Source organism: Pleuronectes platessa, chromosome 16, assembly GCF_947347685.1.
Source record: "Pleuronectes platessa chromosome 16, fPlePla1.1, whole genome shotgun sequence".
In the NCBI taxonomy this organism is placed as follows: Eukaryota; Metazoa; Chordata; class Actinopteri; order Pleuronectiformes; family Pleuronectidae; genus Pleuronectes; species Pleuronectes platessa.
This window is the reverse complement of record NC_070641.1, coordinates 21,598,854-21,622,051: the sequence shown is the minus strand read 5'-3', so window position 1 is coordinate 21,622,051 and position 23,198 is coordinate 21,598,854. Positions and strand designations below refer to the sequence as shown.

At 45.4% G+C, this 23,198-nt stretch overlaps 3 protein-coding genes across 20 annotated transcripts in view; 1 reads left to right on the top strand and 2 right to left on the bottom strand.

Annotated features, from left to right (window-relative positions):
* Positions 1 to 1,790, top strand: part of ep300b (E1A binding protein p300 b) — a 27,054-nt gene extending 25,264 nt beyond the window's left edge. For all 17 annotated transcript variants that reach the window (XM_053443638.1, XM_053443643.1, XM_053443636.1 and 14 more), the window contains one exon: positions 1 to 1,790. This exon is cut by the window's left edge and continues 3,237 nt beyond it. In XM_053443638.1, the coding sequence (XP_053299613.1) occupies positions 1 to 450 (450 nt within the window). In that variant the 3' untranslated portion in view covers positions 451 to 1,790.
* A 1,078-nt stretch (positions 1,791 to 2,868) lies between these two features.
* Positions 2,869 to 7,450, bottom strand: cbx7a (chromobox homolog 7a). 2 transcript variants are annotated; one of them, XM_053443096.1, is made up of 6 exons: positions 7,188 to 7,450; positions 5,985 to 6,028; positions 5,737 to 5,802; positions 5,251 to 5,317; positions 4,507 to 4,891; positions 2,869 to 4,416 (listed from the first exon to the last, which is right to left on the bottom strand). In XM_053443096.1, exons 1-6 carry the CDS (start codon positions 7,254 to 7,256, stop codon positions 3,896 to 3,898), a joined length of 1,152 nt encoding a protein of 383 aa, XP_053299071.1. In that variant the 5' UTR covers positions 7,257 to 7,450; the 3' UTR covers positions 2,869 to 3,895. The 2 variants fall into 2 exon arrangements, with proteins under 2 accessions (XP_053299071.1, XP_053299073.1); XM_053443098.1 differs by having other exon boundaries at positions 4,507 to 4,819.
* A 5,216-nt stretch (positions 7,451 to 12,666) lies between these two features.
* top3a (DNA topoisomerase III alpha) lies at positions 12,667 to 23,193 on the bottom strand. Its single transcript, XM_053443053.1, has 19 exons — positions 22,674 to 23,193; positions 21,769 to 21,828; positions 21,586 to 21,659; positions 21,423 to 21,498; positions 21,192 to 21,300; positions 20,931 to 21,074; positions 20,410 to 20,580; positions 20,226 to 20,326; positions 19,269 to 19,343; positions 19,067 to 19,149; positions 18,550 to 18,760; positions 18,048 to 18,233; positions 17,693 to 17,822; positions 17,394 to 17,507; positions 17,120 to 17,285; positions 16,859 to 17,005; positions 16,596 to 16,718; positions 14,612 to 15,396; positions 12,667 to 13,887 (listed from the first exon to the last, which is right to left on the bottom strand). The coding sequence occupies exons 1-19, from the start codon at positions 22,902 to 22,904 to the stop codon at positions 13,715 to 13,717; spliced, it is 3,159 nt and encodes a 1,052-aa protein (XP_053299028.1). The 5' UTR covers positions 22,905 to 23,193; the 3' UTR covers positions 12,667 to 13,714.
* Positions 23,194 to 23,198: the final 5 nt, after the last annotated feature.

Below are 23,198 nucleotides of genomic sequence, written 5' to 3'. Positions count from 1 at the left end.
TCACCGGCCCAGCACAGCAATCCCATGAGCCCCCAGCAGCCGCAGCAGATGGCCCAGTCCCCACACCTGCAGGGCCAGACGCATCCCGCATCGCTGGCTAACCAGGTGCGATCTCCACAGCCCTCCCCCCGACCGCAGTCCCAGCCGCCGCACTCCAGCCCGTCCCCGCGCATGCAGCCCCAGCCCTCCCCACATCACATCTCCCCTCAGATGCAGACGGGTTCACCGCACCCAGGTCATCTGAATCAGCACCACCCAGGCATGGGGGTCCCTCCACAACAGCAGCCAACAACCCAACAGCAGCAACAGAACTCTATGGAGCAGTTTGGGTCGGACCAGAGCGCCATGTTATCTCAGCTGAGTGGCATGGCCAGTCTCCACGGACCAGGGGGAAACAGTCAGGACCCGCTAGGCCAGAATATGAATCACAACCCTTTAGACATCATGTAGGAATTCTACTAACGTGTCATGTTGAGCTGAAACGCTCCGTGATTCTTCGCACAAACTGCACTCACCCAGGACAGTGTTATTGTTATTACTTAGCCTTTCTTTTTTATACTATTATTAAATGTTATTTAAAATGTTTTCAATAAAGATGCATTGAACTGAACTTCCTATGGGAGATGAACAATAAATCAAGCAGTCGTTAAATAAATTAGAATAAATGAATTGTAAGTTATTGCTGTTAATATATTTTTTTGCCAATCGTGGACATGGAGGGGGGGGCGGTTTCTCGGCAGCCTCCTCACCTCCACATCTTGCTGAATAGAAGAAAGGTCATATTTTCGGGGGTAAATAGGAGAACTTGCCTTTTTTAAGAAATGTTTTTAAGGTTTTAAACGTGGTCAAGATTAAAGAGGAAATGATTTAATGCAAAGAACTTTTTTTATCGGTTTCGTTTCCCATCATTCAGTCTGTCTATTTCTGTTTTGCAGAGTGATGTGGATTATTATTATTAATATTATTATTGTGAATCCAAACATGATGCATATCCTCCTTTTTCAAATGTTTGGGTTTGCTTTATTTATTGTTTTTCTCTTGAGGGGGTGGGGCGGGGGTGTTATGTACCCTGAGACTGCTTAAATTTGTATAGAAATATATTTTTGTTATTGACTGTCGGGGGGGGGGGGTCTTTAGTTCTTGTTTCATTTCGCTGTAGACGTCTTTAGTCGGGTGTGTCCAGGTGGGGAGGATGAACTGTCAGTGTTTTACCGCAGCGGTCGGGGGTCTGCTGCGAGTCAGAGACGTGGGACGCGTCCTGACGTCTCCTCTGCGTTGGACATCGGCCGTGCTGGAAGGGACGAATCCCTCGCAAACATGCAAGCCCTCTCCCTCGAATGTGTGTGCTATCCTTCCTTTTTAAAGACACTTAATACGGAGCAGTGGAGGCTTGGGGAGGGGGGGTGCATACCTGTGTGCCTGTAACATTTTGAGTACATGAGCTGGGACGTGGAGACAAGAAATTGGGTGGGGTGGGCTCCTCTTAGTGTTTTTTAGGATTCTGCTGTTTGGAGGAAACAGAGGATTTTTGATCCAAATGAACTGTGTTGCACAGAAATGAGGAGAAAGTCTCGGTGTCTTTCTGCCTCGGCCCCGTTGCTGCTTCCCCCGGACGTTTAAATCCCCCCCCCCCCCCCCTCTTCTACGAGAAAGTCGATCTCCCTTCCTCCTCAACTCCATCTTTATCTTTCTGAACTTTGGGATTTTAATTTAATATTTTTTACTGTACAAAGAAACACAAACTGTGGACTCAAATACTGTTTTTTATAATAAAATGAAAATTACCAATAGAGGCGTGTCCTGCATGTGGCTGTTTGTGAGACCTGCGATTGGGTAGTTGGTGAATATGGGAACTCGTGCTGTTACAAATAGCTGTTCTCCAGAATATTTGTGTTTTTTTTATTCTTCACTAAGAAGAGAGAACTTCATAACGACAATTTGAAATAAGTACATTTCTTATTTTCATCTTGCGCAAGCGTAACTGCGTGTTTACAGTTGATGAGGAGGTTTTGGTCACTGGGGTTGGAGCTGCTGTTTTTTTAAGGTTAATTATTTAAAGTAAGCATGCGGCACTTAATAAAGTAAATAAAATGAATATACTACTTGAATGAGTATAATATGAAGTACTACTAAGTACTATTACTAAATAAGCTCATCACTTTAACATCTGATTTCTTTGGGATATATAAATCAACCCTTATATAAAAGTTAATTTTATTAATATAAATAATAAATAAAACGAGTACCCCCAAAATTTTAACTAATAATTTGACTAAACACTGAGCCCCTGATCCACACTCAGTCATTTTCTCTTTCCAGGAAACATTGTGCTCTCTAGTGGTGACACATGGTGATAGTTTTATATAAAGGCCCTGAATGCATCACTCTTACTGGCTTCTACTAATCTCCACAGTGAGATGAGATCATCAGTGTTATATAGTGTTATGATCAGATAACTCTTCAACTCTCTGCTGACTGATCATTGTGAATATTCACAGTTCACAAGTCTCTTATAGGCTTCAGACCTTTTGCACACTTGTAGATTTAACTGTTGATTGTTGAGCCAGAGTAGTGAGTGTAAAGCAGGAGATGTGTGTTTCTTTGCCTGATTATTGTCTAGAGGTCACACACATCCTCTAATAAAAACATCCCATAGCAAACATCTTGGTCTAAGGGTCAGTGGTCTCATTCGGTCAGTTAGGTGTGACCCCGGCTCAAATGGGATTCGAACCGGGAACCTTCTTGCTACGAACCGGGAACCTTCTTGCTATGAGGCGACAGAGCTGCGAGTCAATGTAAAACATCACCAACGATAAACACTTAAAAACTTATTGTCAACCCAAATGTTAAACATGCTGCAGGAGTCGGTTTCTTCAGTTCATGTTTATTGGAAATGCAGTCAAAATAGAAATTAGCTTGTAAGAGACATGTTACCTTTTGTCAGATAAGAGACTGATTCACATACATTTAGTGACATAAATTACTTTAGCTTACACATGTGACATGCAAATAAATAATATCCTACCGGACTTTGACCTAACCTACAGTTTCTTCCTTGTCTGCCTCACCCTGCACAGCGCTGTCAGCGGCAGTGTAAACTGATATCTCCTCTTTTGAAATGCACAAAGGCGAGTGAAAGAGCGGACTATCAATTGATAATACAAAAATAGAACCAGGTTGCACTTTATAAAGTAAAAGACAGCAGACAGCGAACACAACTGTGTACTTCTTCTTTTTTTCTTCTTCTTCTCCACCTCCCTTGAAATGCAGAACTTCATCTAAGCAGGAGGCATTAATTCTATCTCTTTGTTTCATGTCTTTTGTGACAGAAATAAACCTCTTCAATAAAACACAGGACAGTGCTTTGTGCACGCGTGGCACAGACTGGCGGGTCATGCGATTCAGCTCGGTGTTCAAACTGAAAACAACAGGGAAGAAAAACAAGAGCAGTGTCTTTACAAAAAAAAACGTTTTTCCGTAAGAAAGAGGAGCGACTGAAACGGGCCCCGGGAGCCGACGTGAGTCCGCCTGGAAATGACCGAGGACGACTAGAAAAAGCTGCTGCGTGGAAGTAAGTGGACTGGAACGTGTGTCAGGCCGCGCCTCGCTCTGTAAACCCAGCGGCCCCGGGAATGGAAACCATTGTGATCGATTTATTGCAAAAGATGATTTTTTTTTGGTGGGGGGGGGGGACCTCTTGTCTGATTAATGAGCAGCACTGATGAAAATCACCGCTCACCCCTTTTTCCTTCAAAGGTGAAAAAATGTCTTCGTTGTACTCAGTAGGAAATGAGTGTAGTTCTGTAAACGTGGAAATAATTTTTTACATAAACGACTATTTACACGTAGAAAATGAGCGGTAACTCTGATGGTGGTGGTTCGGGGGTCTCTGGGTTCAGCTGCTCTTAAAGAAGCCTTCGGCCACCGTCGCCTCTTTGAAAGTCACCGTCAGCGCGTTGATCGTCACGTTCGTCACGATCACGCTCCCGGACCGCTCTGTGGGGGGTGTGGCCACGCTCTGTTTGTCGCCGCCCACCTCCTCGGTCCTCGCCTCAGGAGCGGAGTAGGCGGCGCCCGCCATCATGCCGGTGTCCTGAACGCTCACTATCACAGAGACCGTGTCGTCCCCCTCTAATCTGACACACGCCGACCCTGACTCCTCCTCCTCCTCCTCCTCCTCCTCCCAATCTGACCTGTGGCTCACGGTTTCTGCATCTTCTGGTCTGGCCACCATCGCCAAGGTGCCGTCCTTCGATTGGCCGCACGTTGACGTTTGGTCCTCTTTAGTTTCACATGCATCCGGTCCGTCAGTCCATGCGTCCGAGTCTGCCATGGTCAGGTCGGCGTACACCTTCTCCTCCTCGTCCATCAGGTCCTGTCTCTGCAGCAGCGGGGGGGAGCTGCACTCCGACACACCTGAAAGACAGAGAACCTCTGTTTATTCACGCAGGTCAAAGGTCATCGCTGTGCCACTGGATTTCTAATTGATCCACTTGGAAAACAAACCGTATAAACTGTCCTCCTGTTGCTCCTCTGCGGTGCTTTCGGACTCCTCCTGCTTCTCCTCTTCGCTGGTGCCGCTCCAGTCCTCCTCCATGGGCTCCTCCTTCTTGCTCAGCGGCTGGAGGGGCTCGTCCGAGGGCTCGTCCGGCCCCCGCTTAGCCCCCCTCTGCTTGCTCCTCCTCCTTAGCGGGTGGCGGTACATTGTGCTGCACTCGCCCGTGTCCACGTCCGTGCTCATGGCGCGGGTGAGGGAGAGACGCAGCCGGGGCGGCGGCTTCACCTTGTGGGCGCTCCGCAGGTCCATCGCAAAAATGTTCTGCGTCAGGGCAAAGGTGACAGAGGAGTCACTCCTGTGTTTGTTTGGAGGTGTGAACAGCAGCATTGAGTTCTGGGAAATGTAGTGTTAAAGGTTAAACGCCATCATTTTGTGTATTTATGTTGATGAAAAGACCAAAACCAATAATGAAGTGATGCATAAAAAAAAACACAAAGATTCCAAAGTGATGCTAACAGTTGAGTACGGCTGCTTTGACCAATTTCACAACTTCCATGAAGTACAAAACTTGATTTATGGCAAAATCCTTGCATTTGATCACACTAAACTTATCTTAGAATCGATTCACTCCTTTTTAAAAGGCCTCGACTCAAAGAACTCATCGTCTGAGGATCATTCAGAGACGTTCCTAAACAAGCACTGCAGCAGTTACAGCTACTGAGAGAAGTGAAGCAGAAGAAAAGTTTGTTTACCCGCAGCAGGAGCCTCCTGGGTCTGAGACCTTTCCTGCGATAGGCCAGAGCTCGGAGCTTCTCCTGACTGGAAGAGAGGTGGACACAGAGGGACAGAGACAGAGGGACAGAAAGAGACGCACTGTGAAACTCTGTCCAGATACCGGAGAATGTCCAGAACAGGATGAACAACACAGCAGGAGATTCTACACTCAGACACAACAAAAGAAGAATCTAACGTATGAATTCTGTAGCAGAGATCGCGCATCTGCATCTGTCCTCCATATGTGAGGCTCCGCCTTTCATCCCGAGATATTAGTTTTTCTTATTTTCCGTTTTGGACCAGTTTCTACTGAGGGGCCGAGCTGAAACTCCAGAAAATGTCCAGAGCGTCTCACTGGGACATTTGCGTTCTCACGTACAGCCCCTCTGGAGAATGTCAGGAGTTTCAGTGAACGTCTGGTCGCAGCTAAAGCGACGGCACTAAAAGTTTCTGTTATTACTCACTTCTCCTCGTAGGCCAGGACCAGGCGAGGATCCAAGATATTTTCCTCCGGTTCCCAAGTGCTGTACCTGGTGAAAACAAAAACACGTTTCAAATCCCATCCATCAATTCCACATAGATCTCCTCATGAATCCATCGATCTGTTCCGGGAGCTGCTCGCTCCGGCACCGACACACACACGATATAAAAAGGCTCCTGAGTTTATATAGAGGGAATGAGGTCACTGGACGATGACTCGAGGTTTACTCACTTCGGGGGCCATCCCTGCCATTTCAGTAGATACTCCACATTACCCTGAGGAGAGGGAGGGGGGGGGGGGGGGGGGAGAGAGAGAGAGAGAGAGAGAGAGAGAGAGAGAGAGAGAGAGAGGAGGAGGGTGAGATACAACACACACAACCTGCACTGTAATCTGCACTCTGGCCACGTGTGTCTGTGTGTGTGTAGTGTATGTGAGTGTGTGCGTGTAAGAATAAAAAGGGTGACTGTCACTTTAAGATGAGGAATGAAGGGGGGGGGGGGGTCATGGACGTAGTTCTCTGTGCTTTTCTCGGGAATGACGTCATTGACAGCATCTTTCTTTCTTATTTTTTTTTCTCGCGCGCCGCGGTGACGTGCCCGCACGTGGCCACACAAGCCGGCTCCGGCGACGCACGCGCGCGCGCTCATTCTCGAACATTTGCAGCGGCGGGCTTCGGATAGGTGGGGCCGCGCACGCGAGCATGTAAACAGTGGCGTTGCGCAACGTTCGAGTCCCACCTCCGAGTGAACCCCTCACACAACAACAAGGGATAAGCGCGTGTGTGTGTGCGTGGAGTAAAAGAGAGAAGCTGTAATTTAACACAGTTTCACATTATTAACTTTTCGGGGTCGCATTGAATGAAGCTGGTGTCACGCGCGCTTCCTCCGGATCGCAGGACACGCTGTGCGTAAAACATGCGGAGCTCCGTGCGTAAAGCGGCTCCATCCTCTGTTCCCAGCGTCCCCACTACGCGCACAGCGGCGGGACAGCATCACGCAGAACCCGCTGACATTACGCTGCGGTCCCCGCACGCTGGCGTAACCCAAATAAAGTGCGCAGCTCGGTTCCAGAATACACGCCCCCTTCTCCGGTTTACTACAGCTGCGTAGGCGCCTCCAAAACACGCTCGTGTCGCAGCACCTCAGATGGAGCCCCGCGCGAGGCGGGCTACAGGTCAGCGGCGCGCGGCACCTCCACGCAAACAACACGCAGAGACAGAGAGAGAGCGGAGGAGGTTGTTTAGCGTGAAGTGCACGAGGGTTTGGGGGGGGGGGGAGAGAGAGAGAGAGAGAGATATTATGTAGCCTAGTTTTGTAAGCGCACGAGGACCGAGGATGGCACAGTGAGCACGCGCTGCTCCACCGGGACCACGTCCATCATCACGCTTGTGAGAATAAGTTGTGTGAGTTCGTGCGGAGTGCGGGGCCGCCTCACCTTCCTCATCCTCTTCTTCGTGATGGACTCCACCGCGAACACCTGGTCTCCGATGGATGACAGCTCCATCGCTCCGCACCGCGCGCGTGTGCGCTCAGAGGAGCGAGCGCTCAAAATAAAAACACAGCGAGAGAGAGAGGAGGAAACACAAAGTTCTCTCTCTCCTCTCACTGACTCCGACTCACCCTCCCTCTCGAAGTTTCTCCCTCCTTCCTTCTCTCTCTCTCTCTCTCTCTCCCTCCCTCCCTCTCGAACTTTCTCCCTTCTCTCTCTCTCTCTCTCTCTCTCTCTCTCTCTCTCTCTCTCTCTCTCTCTCTCTCCCTCCCTCTCTTTTTCCCTCCTCCCTTTATAAAATCTGCGACACATCAACACCGAACAACGCGCTGCTTTCAGCGGGCGCGCCCCCTTTTCCATTGCGTAGGACCGAGCCCCCATTAATGTGCCCGCGTCCTCGAGGCCGCGCACGCAAATTGGAGCAAAGTGCAGGACAGGGGCCGAAATTGAGGAGGAGGAAGAGGAGGAAGAGGAGGAAGCGGAGGAGGAGGAGGAAGCGGAGGAGGAGGAAGAAGAAGAGGAGGAGGATGGACGAGAAGGTTATTGTGAAACAAAGCTGATGTTGTAACTATTAAAAAAACATACATTTAATTCAGATAAAGATTTAAACACAAATCTACTAAGTTTACCCGTTCTTAATGTCGGGCGGGAAGTTTCGACAACAAAGTCTTACGATCATGTCAAAAAAGTTGCAAAGTTGTGAGAAGAAAGTTGTGAAATTGCGAAAATAAAGTTATAAATAGTACAATAATAATAAATCCATGTGGTTCCTTCTTCAGAACAGACTCAGTTTCGTGATGAAAACAAAACTCATTATTTGTGAAACTTTTACTTTGTAGAATAACTCCACAAGATGCTTGACTTTATTCTTGTAATATTACAACTTTTTTCTTATGAATTAATAATAAGAACTTTATCGCAACTTTCAGGGGAGACAAGGACACTTTACATATTTGAGGGAGAAGGACTAATTTAAGCCAAAAACAGATCATGACTTTTGTCTCGTTACATAACGACTTTATTTCTTGAAATCTCAGATCATTGTTATACTTTTAAAATCAGGTTTTTGTATTTCTACAAATCTGTGAAGCCAATTCATGCTTGGTGTAAATTTAGCTGGAGAAAGCCGCCTGTTAGCTTAGCTTAGCATTAAAAACGACACCAGCAAACATGAGTCCTAACAAAACTAACACAATTGTAATTGCTCTTTAAAAAAACACACGTGAGCTGGTGACTGTTTCCCTACATTTCCCGTCTTAATGCTAAGCTAAGCTAACTGGCTGCAGCAGATAAGCATTACCCAAACAGCTCAGTTGAGTCGTTGGCTCCAGATTTAACTTCCTGTAATTGATCTGAAGGTTTCCTGTGCAGAGGTTGTATAATTAAAAACCCTGAACGCACCGAGCTGCAGCCTGAGAGCGAAACAGAAAGTGAACCGGTGTCTCTTTATGTAACAGATTTTCCAAGTCAGGAAAAAGATCAGAATCTGCAATGGAAATGAAAAAAGCTTTGCTCAATTCTCTGGGAAGATAAAAAAACGTCCACACCTCCGGCTGCGTTTGATCCAAATATGGAACCAAAGAGCTAAACACTCCTGAAAGTATTAATTTTACACATGAGTGCTAAGCAACTGCTGCTGAGCCGAGAGCCAGAGCACGAGAAAGATCTCCGAGACGATAATGATCCCTGATGTTGAAGCCCACGTTTCTTCTTTTTAACTTAAAATCTGGGCTCGGCGGTGTGATCACAGCCGCTGATCACACACACTTATCTAATTTTACACCTGAACATCTACACAACCAGGCCCCGTGTAGTAAGATCTGACAAAGGCAAAGTGACGGCTGTGGAAAAAAAAAAGGCCCGGAGCCAGAATTCCTATTATCTTTCACTGAGGCTGACGTGGATCAGTTTACAATCAAAAACTCTATGAAACCACACAAACACACACACACACACACACACACACACACACACTCTCTCTCTGCACCTGGAACACTCGCATCACTTATGGGCATTGGGTGTCATGGCAACTGTTTCTACAGCGACTGGTGAAAAGCTGGATGATGGTGATGAGACAACGAGAGGTGACGAAGAGTTCAGGCCTGAAAAGTGATCCACACCTACACTGACCCCACGTTAACCTTTGACCTCCCGGCTCCGAGGTTATAAAAAACCGCCCCGTAACCTACGAGTAGATGAAATCAGCACAGGCTCGAACAAATAGAATGTTTAGAAAGATATTCCAGATTAAGTAGTAGGTAAGGAGATATAAAGAAAGAAAGAAAGACATTTCTAGAAAGAGAAAAGTTTTCATTCTTCATTCTAGTTAGGACAGTTAATACTTTTGTCCTCATAGTGTAACTTAGCCTGAGAGGAATCTTTCAAGATCAGTTATATTGCGATAATTATTGAAAATGTTTTATCCCCCGGAACTTTAAAACAGGTCTAATTGATAACTCAGGTACTAGTTTGCTTTGATTAAATCCACTGCACCATATTTCCAAAGTAAAGTGCTTTTCACTCCACTTCATTTATCTGACAGCTCTGTGCAGGAGGCAGTTTTATGTGTAAAACATTTGCAATAATCTACGAGGAGTTGAAATCAGCACAGGCTCGAACAAATAGAGCAGCAAGTGCACGTTTTAAAAGATATTCCAGATTAAGTGTAGTAGGTAAGGAGATATAGATAAATAAATAAACAAATTTCCAGAAAGATAAAAGGTTTCCTTCTTCTTCGTTATGTTTATTGTGAACAGCAGCAACAAAGAAGTTCAACCGGCCGAGAGTCTCAAGATAAAACTGAAACCAAAACCAGTTGAACCGACACAAAAGACCAGAGATGAAAAACCAAAAGCAAAACTCACCTGCACTGACCCGACGTTAACCTTTGACCTCCCGGCTCTGAGGTTATAATAACAATCCCATAATAATCCAATCGTATTCTTATATAATCCCATGTCGCCTGTCATCGGGATTTCCAATAGATGGATTTTTCATTCAGCTGCTCTGGTTGGGTTGGATCTAAATGAAGACTGAGACTAATGATGATTATTTATTAATCCTTGAATTATAATTTATAATCGTGAAACATCTAAACATAAAAGCATCATGTTTATTTTTTGACAGTTAAGACACCAACATAAATCACCGGGCTTCATCCGTTACGATGACGCCATATTTCTAAAAATAAAAGCCTCACGGTGTCTGATGATGACCTCACTGGTGTTAAAATTGATGAAGCTGATGAAGAGCGATGGAATAAGAGAGAGATAAAGAAAGAGAGAGAAAGCAGCGGAGGTGAAAACCACTTTCACACCAAAATTAATAGGTATATGCAGTTTTTTTTTAAATAACATTAAACACAATGTTTCCATTGCAGGAGAAGCAAAGTACGACTTTCATTGGTCGGTGCGACAACTGTTTTCATTGTGCAGAAGACAGTTAAGAGTCTTTTTGTTTTTGCCTGATGACTCATGTTGGACGTCACAAACCACAGAGTCTCTCTCTCTCTCTCCTTGATGTCTTACAACATTTGCTCCTTCACACGGGCGTCATGTTTCCGTCACTGCTGATCTGAACCCAGGTCTGCTCCGGGAGTGAGCGATGATTGAATCCATTCACACAACATGATTGTGGGATTTTTCCTACCAGAGGAAAAGTGTTTATAAACATCCAGACTTCTACTTGTGAGTTTCCTCCTGTAGACGTCCTCGTCATTGGCCAGAAACCACCAACACAACATTCCCACCCAGTTTGAGCCATAGTGGTGGACGTTGTGTTGTGTTGTGGTGAGACAAAGACGCCTAGGATCAAACTTTTACTCATTCTTTGACACAACAACAGTATTTCTGCCACTTTCCTTGTCAACCACAGAGTTCAGCATCATGGACGTGTTTCTACACAAACACACAACCTCCCTCCATGACGTCCGGCCCCTCACGTCCCAGTAACGTCCAGTGGGAACCCGGTCGACCTACAACACATCGCACAAACTAGATCTGATCAATTACTGTATGTTGTTTTTGTTTGTTAATTTTGCCTGTGTCATGTGTTGACACGTCATCCACACGTCATCAACACGCCCACTCGCTGGCAGGGCGTCCTCCGGAGGATCTCCTGCTGTGCTCTCACCTGGACTCAGACAGACTTTCTCCAGAGTTTGCAATTGAACATTTGTGTTCTCAGATCCAAACCACTCCTGAGGATGTGAGGAGCTGATCTGGAACCAGCTCTAATTACTGTTATTCTATCTTTCATTACCTTTAATGAGTCATCGGCTGCTTCTATGAGTCACTGACAGTAAAGTTTGATGATCATATCTCAACCAGGCCTGATGTGCCCAGCGGTGAATCAAATATTGATATTAATGATTTTCCCTTCTGACGGAGACATGATCTGATCTCATTGGTTGGTCTCTGATCGTCCACGGTTCTGCTGGAGTGAGCCCGCGGGCCCGAGGTGTAGCTGCAGCCCGGCGAAGTGAAGCGGGACGCGGGATGGAACCCAGCGCTTCTTCCCGTGAGGAGGAGGCAGGAAAACAAAACGATCACATGACCAGCGGATCTGCCTGGAAACTAAAGTGAGGAGTTTAGGAGCCGATCACAGCTCGCGCACACCCACGTGCTGTGACTCACGCATGACTCACCAAACGTGCCAGTAAGAGCTTCACACACACACACACACACACACACACACATAAACACACACACACATGTATACACACAGAGGCGCACACAAATTTAAGAGGAAAAACATTAGGGTAACTTATCGCAGCCTCATACCGGGAATCCACGCGTTTCTGGTTTATTCCCTTTTGTCCAAAGTCAGTTTCATTCCCGGTAAAGTGAAGGAAGTGAAGCACATCTGGGAAAACACACAACCATTCAAATGCAGCGGTTAATCCCACACATGCACAGCTATAAGATAAGATAAGATGTATAAAAAAATATGAATGAAATAAGAACTAATATATACAAGAATATGTGCAGTGAATGAATTGCACACGAAGCATTGTATTGCACAGACAGAATGAACACAGTAGTTAAGACAGTTAATACTTTTGTCCTCATAGTGTAACTTAGCCTGAGAGGAATCTTTCAAACTCAGTTATTTTTCGATAATTATTGATATCGTTTTATCCCCCGGAACTTTACCCCAGGTCTAATTGATAACTCAGGTACTAGTTTGCTTTGATTAAATGTACTACTACTCTAAGTAAAGGGCTTTTCACTCCACTTCATTTATCTGACAGCTCTGTGCAGCCGGCAGTTTTATGTGTAAAACATTTGCAATAAACTACGAGTAGTTGAAATCAGCACAGGCTCAAACAAATAGAACAGCAAGCGCACGGTTTAAAAGATATTCCAGATTAAGTAGCAGGTAATGATATATAAATAAATAAATAAACACATTTCTAGAAAGAGAAAAGGTTTCCTTCTTCCTCGTTATGTTTATTGTGAACAGCAGCAACAAAGACGTTCAACCAAAGTCTCAAGATAAAACTGAAACCAAAACCAGTGGAACCGACACAAAAGACGAAAGATAAGAAACAAAAGCAAAACTTGTTGCAACAAACTCTGTCATGACTGTGGAGATGTTATCAGGTTTACAGCACGAGAAAGTTTATTAACATCAACGTTCAAAAAAATACTGATGATTGTGTTACTGACAGTTCCTCAATCCACCCACTCGTACATTTACATATTTCAATGTTTCCTCCAACAACCCTTCAGAATCCAGAAATCTACTTATAATGTGTATTATTTATTGTTAAAAAACTGTGTGCAAGTACGTTTTTATTTAAAATACACCTTTTTATTTAAGACAGAACTGCTTCAGTGGAAGGTTCCTCTTCCTCCTGCTGATCTCACTCAGGACCGGGAACACGACTGACAGGGTTATTAATCTGATCCAAGACCAGCTGAGCAACTCTCTCATTATCTGTTGAGCACTTCCAGGAAACTGCAGCGACAAACTCAGGCAGCAGGAGACTGTACCATGCTGCTGAGTTTATCATCTTCAGACATGACTGCTCCCCGAAAGTGAAGCCAAAGTGTCTCCATCGCCACCTAGGGGCAGGCTGCAGTGATTGTAGTAACTGGCAGGGCATGACAGAAGGGATGAGACAGAGAAGTTCCTGTTTCCACTGACCTGGGATACGTTTTATGACATTCCTCTCTTTTTAATACAGGTTTTCAACGTGTGGCAAAAATCAGACAAGGAAAAACGAGTTTTGATTTTGTTTAGAGTCGTAGTTGTTGGATTTTCTTCTTTCCTTTTTGAAACAGTTATTAAGAACAACTTTTGGTAAAGTGTGTGAATCCCAGGAAGGGAGTTCCAGCCCAGAGAAGAGGCACTTACAACCCGCAGCATATTTAAGAAGGGAAAACCTGACTCCACACTGTTGAGTCAGAAACTTCAATATGTGCGTTCAGCTCCAGAGCAGCTTCACAGTCTTTGCCCCGGCCCAGAGGTCACCGCTGAGGGCAGGTGACCCGGGTGTGTCCCGGCACGTGGCAGATGCCGCAGGTCCGGGGTTTCTTAGCAGCGGGAGGTTTGTTGGGGTTGGCCGCTCCCATTTTCTTCCTCCCTCTTCCCCCTCCATCTTCACGGTCTCCTCCACCATTAAATCCACCACCAAAGTTACCTGCCATGGGGGGAACAGGTCAAACACAACATGAGGTGGTGAGATGCAACTGAGGACTAACAATGTTTCTGTGAGCGCGCCTGAGAAGAGGAGGCTTCAAGGTCTCAGTAGGAGTGTTAGAGAGTCGTGACAGATGTGCTTTAGCATCAAGTCTCTCTCTCTCTGTCTCCTTTGTTGGATCTGACTGTAAATCTCCTCTGATTCAACACTCGCATTAACAAGGTCTTAAACATTTTACACAGCGCACAGAAAGAATGAGCTGATACTGAGCTCCTGGTGCAAATTATCAAACAGGCACTTTGTGGAAGTAAGACACTGAACTGTGAGAAATTAAATTCTAATGTTTTTCTTTAATTCATTGTGAATTGTTTTTACGTGGATGCATGATTAGATGCTTAAGATTGAAGGCAATTCTTTTTTTTAGAAATCGAGTATTTGAATTCAATCTAACCAGTGATATGAAAATTATAGGATTAAATACAAAAAAAAAAAAAAAAAATCCTGAGGCTTGCGTCCTCCAGCTGCAAAGAGACTGACATGAAAGTTCTTGTAGGAGAACAACATTTGACATATTTTTTCTCCATTTAAGGTTAGAGATTGGAACTGGGGTTCAGTATTGGTTTAGAGCATTATGTCAATGACGTCCTAACAAGACGTGTGTGTGTGTGTGTGTGTGTGTGTGTGTGTGTGTGTGTGTGTGTGTGTGTGTGTGTGTCGGCCTTACCTGGTGGAGGTGCGTTCTCATCCGCCCATTGGAAGAAGCCACACTGTTGCTCTCTAGGTTTCCCACAGGTGTGGAACATCCGGCCCTTGTTGGGACCGTCCTTCTGCACCGTACGCGTCACCGCCGTCTCATTGCAGTTGCACATGGTCTGTCCCACTTGTCCTCCAGATCCCCCTTCCTGCCCTTGGCCTCCTCCAAACGTGTTTTTGAAGCCCAGCGAGGGCCTCGGAGGCTGGGAGGTGTGTGGTGCGGGCAGGGGTCGGGGGGGCCCTCGACTCTGCGATGCCTCCGGCTGACTTGGTTCATCTGACCACAGGAAGAAGTTGCAGCTCCCAGCGTTGCACTTGTAGAACTGACGCCCTTGGTTGGGGCCGTCTTTACGCACAGTGAGGAGAAGTGCGTCCTGACCGCAGTTGCACACAATGGCGTCGCTGTTGGGGTCTCCACCACCGCCCCCTCCTGGTGGAGAGCGAGGCTGAGGGGTCCAGGAGGGGACAGGAGGAAGGGAAGGTCGGGGATTGGAACGGGGGGGTCTGGGTGGATCTGGTCTTGGAGGCCGTGGAGCTGGTGGCCGAGGGTCACCTCTTCCTCCACCTCCTCCACCTCCTCCACCTCCTCGTCTCCCAGCACCTCCCACTCCTCCACCATCTCCTCCTCCTCCCCCTGCTCTGAGGTACTTCAAGTCCAGCACCTCTCTGAGCGTCTCATCACATCCCCCGATGCAGCCAACAAATTCTAAAGGCATCATGGGAGGGAGGCTGCCCCTGCGGAACTTAAACCTCAACCTGGTGAATGAAGGACAAACAGAGGAGGGATGGTCCAATCAGAAAAGAAGCAACAGTTGAGTCACTATGAGCCGAACAGAACCAGGAAACACTGGAACATGTGAGTGTAAAACTACCAAACTAGAGTGATAAACCCCCTGAAACTCTTCTGTGTTCCTCAAAATTACATATTCAAAAGATTTGTCATGAAAAAATCCCTCTCATGACCTTTAATGACGCTGCTGAACAAGTTACATCCTCCACATTGATGAAGGCTTTATATTCTGCCTTTTCACCCTGATTATACTGTTATTTAATAAAACATAACAGCTTTAAACCAGGCTAATAAATAACTGTACCATTATTAAACACAGCGATGCAGGAATCTGAGATAAAAGCTGGGATATTACATCAAGTTGCCGTGGTGACCAGCAAGGTGGCAGCAGCAAGCAACAGTTTATCTCGGCGCTGACTGATGTGAGAAGAGAAGCTGATTCTGAGTCAGTGCTGCAGTTCAACTTTGAGCCCCGTGCAAGACCGGTAGCTATGGTGACGGATGCTGTTACGGGGGGGGGGGGCTGGCCCTATATTTGGACTGAGCTGAGGCACGTGCACGAGGGGTTAACGCCCACTTGGGTAAACAAGAACTTTGACGAGTTTCTTGTGCTGATGAAGAAACTTCATCTGAGTGTTGAGCTCACACTTCTTCTGAGCTCCCACATACGCTCCTCAGCAACACAACACTTATAATGTGTGTGTGTTCACCGGCATCGAACTGACCACTGAGAAGAAGTCGAGTTACTGTGGAAGAGGACTAAAGAAAGCAAAGCACAGTCAAACCAAACCAGTGCAGGAAATTAATTATCTTCACTGTGTTAATTGAATCATCAGGAACTGAAGAAAACTACAGCCTAGGTTTGATATTTATGACTGTGATATGTAGATATCATGGTTGTTTGTGATAATTACACTCTTTTCAAAATAAAAGCACAGCTGAGGCTGATTGGAAATGTCTGGTAGCTCTGCAGGGTCACGAATCAAAGTATTTGAAAACCAAAGTTTAAAGTTATTAAAGATTCATCTTGAGTGAGGCAGGACCTTTTCATGACAACCCGTCAACAAGCAGATCTTTGTGTTATTTTATCATTCATAAAATGGTGCCGTGTTCAGCTTTGTGCATCAACCAATGAAACGCAGACGAGTATTAGATAAATACTTACATGTGAACGGGGCGTGGCTGACAGGTGGGACAAATGCTGTCGTCTCTGCTGACCTCCAGTACTGTGTCAGGGAACCACACTGCTGTCTTACAGGCAGGGAAACCCACGCAGGACAGGTACTTACTGCAGGGGGACGGAGACGCAGAGGACGGGAAGGGGCAGAGGACACAGAGGTTTACAAAGAGAGCATCTTTAACTCAATATATCATATAGATTTGAAGTTGTACCATTAAAAAGGTTTTAAGCTACATGTCTCGCCTCACCCGTTTCCCTCCCTCTTCTTTTTCAGCACCATGTCCTGACTACAGTGAGGACATTTCCTGACAGGGAGCGGGATCTCCATGTCCTGCTGCTCTTCTTCAGGGATCTCCTGAGCTGCACCCAGATACAGCGACAGGGCTTCATCTAACCTGAGGGGACAACATACAATGACTTCCTACCAGCAGCCTGCAATGATTACATCAAAGATGCAACTATTTGGTATTCGACATGATTTCAATAAATCTCATTGAGTGCAGACTGACTTCTTTGCCTTCCTGACAGACTCAATGAAGACGGTTTTGTATTTCTGGATGTGTTGCAGCAGCACCCCCCGTTTGTCCTTCCTGCCCTCGGACACCAGCTTGAGATCTGCCTCCAGCTCAGCACGCAGGTTGGGTTTAGACATCTCATAGCCCATGGAGTTGTATCCTAAACAAACAAACACTCATAAACACTTGCGTCATAGCTGATAACACTACGTATAAAGCCCACAGTACATTGTAGAATGCGTTGTGTTGTGTGTGTTTGTGCAGTTACCCTCCACCAGCCCCATGCCGAGCTCTCCAGGGAGAAACCTCTGGTCAGCTGTCAAGCCCACGTACATGCGGCTCTTGATCGTCTCAATGTGATCTGCATGGGTCGCGTCTGTGCCTGTAACACACACAGTTTAACACAATCAAGTTCTCATGTACACAAAGCAGTAAATCTTGAACAAACAAGGTCTGTGATGACTAAGTAGTTCCTGGATTTGCTTTGTTCATGGATAAAGGTTTGTGAGTCTGTGGGTTGCTACACACACTCTGCCTGTGTGTGTGTCTGTGAGTGTGTGTGTTTACCGATGCCGTGCTTCTCCATCAGTGATATGAGGTCGGCTTCAGTGAGCAGCTGCGGAGGACTCGTCTGTCCGTCCACCATCTCAATCGCAGAGGGCTGGAACTGGGAGCCGTTCTCGTACACTGGAATCACCTGGAACATACAAAATGAAGGTTTCACACAGGAATCAGCTGGAGTCACACATGGACATACAACTGTATAATCGTAAAGTATGTGAGTTCAGCTCCAAGGGGTCTCACAATCAAAACAATACAAAAAATAAGTTGTTTGATGACATCGTAAATCAGCTAGGGATCATGGGAATGTAATGTAGTAAAAGCAACAACACACACACACACACACACACACACTACCTACCTTGGCACTCCACCTGTCAAACGGGTAAACATCCAGGTAGTTCCTTGCAATGATCATGAGTCCCGAGGTGGAGAACGTCTCCTGGGCTATGTCTATGTCCACCACCGTCTCCTGCCCCAGAGCATCTTGGGACACGCAGGCAAGGAAGTGACGGACAATGAACTCGTAAATACGTCCTTCATTGCCCTGGACACAAGAAGAAACGGAAAACAGTTATGTCACAGATTCAATGTTTGTTTTTACATTTATCTTAAATTAATATCTATTTGATCATCGAGCCCCTTGTTTCCCTTATATATCGTACTGGTTGTGCAAAGAAGGAAGTGTCGCTAATTGTTTATTTTGATGGTTTACTATTGATTTGAGAAGCAGAAACCACCGTCAACATGAAATACAAATCTATTATTATTTTTAAGATGTACCCACAGGGAGAGAAAGCCTATAAACATCACATTGAGACTTATGAACGATTTATGCAGAAAACTGATCTCCATTTTCATACCTGCAGGGTATGAGTGAACTTGGTGGGGTGTATGGGGGGATGGGCTTGGTCAGATTTCTTGCCCTGTCGCGGGTTGGGACCCCCGGGCTGGTCGAGCACCCGCTGGGCGAACGTCCCCCAGGCCTGGCTCTGTGTCTGCAGCCCCACCAGGGGACTTAGATCCAGGGTTGCAGGGAAAATGTTTGTCTCAGTGCGGGGGTAGCTGATAAACCTGAGAACACACATGAGTAACCTTCACTGCACAGAAATCAAGATGGAACCCCGGGGAAGTTTGACATCTCTGGTAAAGTCATCCATTAAACACCTCAACGGCCAGAAGGTGCCTTCTCATGTACAACAACAGGATCGGCTTTGATGTGGTTTTAAAAGTACAACTGACCGTTTCACTGACACACAGAGACTCGAGTCAGCTTTCTGACTGAAACCAGTTCAAGTGAGCTGGACATTCAGCACATGGACCAGAACAACACCAGTATGTGCTGCTTGTTCAACTCTTATGATAACTCTTAACACTCACCCTTGAGTATAGAGTTTTTCTGCGATTTTCATGGTCTCCTTGGCGTTTATCCTCAGCTTCCGAGACGCCAGTTTCTCCATTTCCTGTTGGTCAGATCACAAAGGGACAAAGATGAGACCAAGGACAGTGGAGCTGAATAAACTCGATCTGTCTCTGATGCTTGAATACAGCTACATGTATGTGTATGGCTTCATATTCTCACCACAGTGTCCAGAGGCAGCGGTCTCCACTTGCTCTTGGGTTTGCTGGTTACTGAGGTGACTGTTGCTATGGGATCCTGGAAATGAGTAAAATTATATTTGTGTGTCTCTTTTCACGCACGTGGCTTAAAGCCCAGTTTATTATTCAGAGAGGTTAAACAAACACATTTGAATTTTAATTTTCTGCCGTGTCCTGCGGAGGTAACAGCTGAGGGGAGAGGAGTGGTTACACACGTGAGGATGCACTTTCAGCACAGACCAGAAACACACACACACACACACATACACATACAAACACACAAAACACAGTTGTGAGCTGTTCAAGCGCACAAATCCTTTATCTGTGCACAACAACCATCAGTGTTTTTGCTTTATACTGAATAACTAGTTTGTACGATCAGCTAACAACAGTGTTGAATATCTTCTCATGTGTTGCTTTGCTGTGTTTGAGTATGAATATATTTTTAACCTGTTATGTAAGAGCAAAAGTTAGGCAAAGTTTTTTTTTCTTTTTTACTTTCCCATGTTTTATTCCATTTTACAGTTTAAGAAAGTGTAGAAGAAACAGAAGAAGGAAGGATTTGACAAGAACTATTTGCAGGATGTTGTTTTGAACTTTTTGTTTCACTGCCTGGTATTTTTCATTATCAGTGAACAATGACCCGAGTTTGGCTCCTGATCCTCACATCTTGCCCGCTGGGAAACAGTGAAACTAGCTAAGTGATAACTAGGTGATCATAAGCTGTTCGCATCTTGGCGAACAGACAATGGGTGTAAATGTTTTTCATTGACAGTCATAGGTTCAGACGACACCTCGGTCCTGCCTCCAGTAACTGAGACTAACGATGCTGAGGCAGGACCAACAACATGCTCACAAGCTTCCATGAGAGACCATGACTGTGCACACATTCACTGTCCGACACAAATTGTGAATCAAACACATGCAAACAGGCACGTACCTCCATGCAGATCTGGTAAAGCACCAGGCAAGCTGTGTGGTGGAAGAGACGGTTTCTTTTCCAGCTGAACTCGACAGTGTCCTCCTCAACTTCATGGAGCACTGACACACACAAACAAAAACTCAGTTTAAATCCTCAACACTCTGCATTTGATGTGTGGGCCTGCGCATGGATCCATTTCTACCTTTGATTTTGTAGAAGGTCTCCGGTATAAACGCCTGGATGGCTTTGAAACGCTCCACCACAAAGCCCAGAGTGGGAAACTGACAGCTGCCGTATGAGATCAGCTGATTGGCCAGCGACTCTGGAAAGATCTTCTGAAGGCGAAGGGTCTGGAATCGAGTGAAGGATGCACCTGCAGAAGATGAGCACACATGGGTGGACAAGATCATGTTAACCGTACTTAACACTGTATATTTATACATTCGGTCCTGTCTCCTGCATGCTGTACCCAGGCTCCACTCTGCGACTGAATGTTTCTGACATGTTGTTCCTGTTGTTGTGAGCGCGTCTTCGACCATGACAATCTACTGCTGTGTTGTTCATATGTGAAAGGCAAAGTCCGGAGAATGCCCAAACCTAATATACAGTGCCACTAGGGTTCTATCATTGGTAAAGTGACATTTAACCAAGACAAAGAATAATGATTATGCTTGACAAACTGTTACCTGTTGCCATACATTAGCGTGTGGTGTACTACCTTACCTATCCGCAGGTCGAGCTCCTGACGCACATCAACAGCATCACTGACGTTAGCATCCGGCGCTGTCAGAGTTTCACAAGCTCTCCGAATGGAGTTGGGGGTGATCTCAGAAAACTTTGCCCGAAAGACTTGCAAATTGTGTTTAACTGAAAAACACACGCAGACACACCATCAGGGGATAGTAAGGTACAAATGAGTAAAGTAACTGTTATTCCCAGGCTTTACACATTCACAGAAACATGGTGAAATCGTGCTTATCATACCTGCTTTACAGACGTCTATGACTTCAAAGCCAATATTTTCTCCCTCTCTGTCACAATCAGTCCAGATGACCAAGGCCTGGCACTGCCTCACCTCTTTCTCCAGAGTCCGCTACAGAGACAGAGCAAAGGGGAGAAGAGAAAAGGGGTGTGATGAACAGATGAGTCCTCAAGATCCAACGGGTTAATTCTATTACAAAATGAAGATTATAGAATGAGAAAAAAAGACCATACCTTGATTTGTATCATGTTATCCGGACAGTACTTCTCTACCTCAGCATCAAATAACAGCTGGGGATTACAACTGTGCCTTTGGAGAGAAAATATTCACATATGAGTAATATATTATAACACTGTGAAAGGCTTAATGTACAGTAATATTTAGGGAAATTATTACCATTTCTTGAACGCTGCTTTAAACTCCAGACCCAGTAAATGACCAGATACTGATGTCATTGATACCGAGACATTCTAGAGTAGGAGACAGAACACCAACAAAATCAGAAACAGGAAAAACACAAAAAGAACAGACACTTAGGCCTATGTGTGGATAATCATTTATCTCTGTGTATTCACTCACCTGACCAAAGAGATGATATTCATACTCATAGATTTTATTAAACTTTGACATTCCTTCCCTCTGAAAAGGAAAATAATCCAATCAATACAAGAACAACTGAAGAAATATGGGATAATAAACAGCATCTTCATTGTGATTAACCCAAAACAGACTCCCAACGGGATCATTCATCCATAAACAACTCCTTAACTTATATCCTAAAAAACTTGCCATAGTGTTAATTATAATGTTCTGATAATGTACAGTAAATCTTTTACCAAAGTTAAAAATCCACTTATTTAACATCAAGTTTATTGTTCATGTTGTTTGACCAGTTGTCAATAACCCAAAGATATTCAGGTCATAACCACAGAGGGAGAGGACTGAGACAACCAGCAAATATTCACATGTGAGATACGTTTAAGATCTGATCTATATTCTCCATTTCACGAGGGCTCATGGGACTCAGGGAAACAGATAAAGTGTAATCGTTTCTATTTAAGATGAATCCCTGTGTCTTATAATTTAATGTTGTATCATAGATCAGCTGCAACTGTTAGTAACTGTGACAACAACCTGACAGATACACTAGAAACAGACAGACTGATCCTAGAACACTTACTGATTCAGGGCTATACCATTTATGATTATCCTGCTGATTAGATTCAAACAGAGGAATAAACTGTCCATAAGAAGAAGTTAGAGCCCCATGTGGTTTGTTTAAACAGTCAACAACAATCAAATCCACAGATAATCAAATTCTCACGTCAGAAAAGTACAGCAAAGCATTTGAGAAACTGTAAACTTCAATCCCTTTGAGTTGTAGCCTGATTAAATACTTTTTGCACAATCATAATGTCCATGAAGACTAAAACATGGCCTATTGGACGTGTTTATTCTGTTGGTGACGAAGAGACTCCACTGACCCTCCGGGCTCCGCCGCCGGACATGATCTCTGCGATGCCCTTGGCTGCATCGTTCTTCTCGGCCACGCAGAGGACCCGCTTGATCTGACCCCGGCTCCGGTTCATGTCTTCCTGCAGACGTGTGTCCGGACTCCGGCCACTCTGCTCCGCACAGAGACGCCTCCAGTGGACCCCGAGCCGCTGCAGTCCCGGTCGAAGCAAGGATCTTCCCGGTAGGTTCGCTATGAGCATGCCTGGTGTCGCTCACATGAAGCAGCCGCTCCGCCGGGCAACCCTGCTTCTGCTGCTAGCATGTTAGCTGCGGCTAACAGCTAAAAACATGGTCTACGCTCCCGGAAACTGTTTAAAAGAGCTAAAACAATCCTCACTAGTTGTCCACCTGCATTCATAATCAAACAACACCCGGAGAATAAAACGTAAACACCAAATACACAAGTTAAAACTTTGCTAGTGGCGAAACCGAAGTCTGAAAGCGAACCGCTAACTCTGTTTACAAATTGCCGCGTCCGCCTGTCAAACACTGCC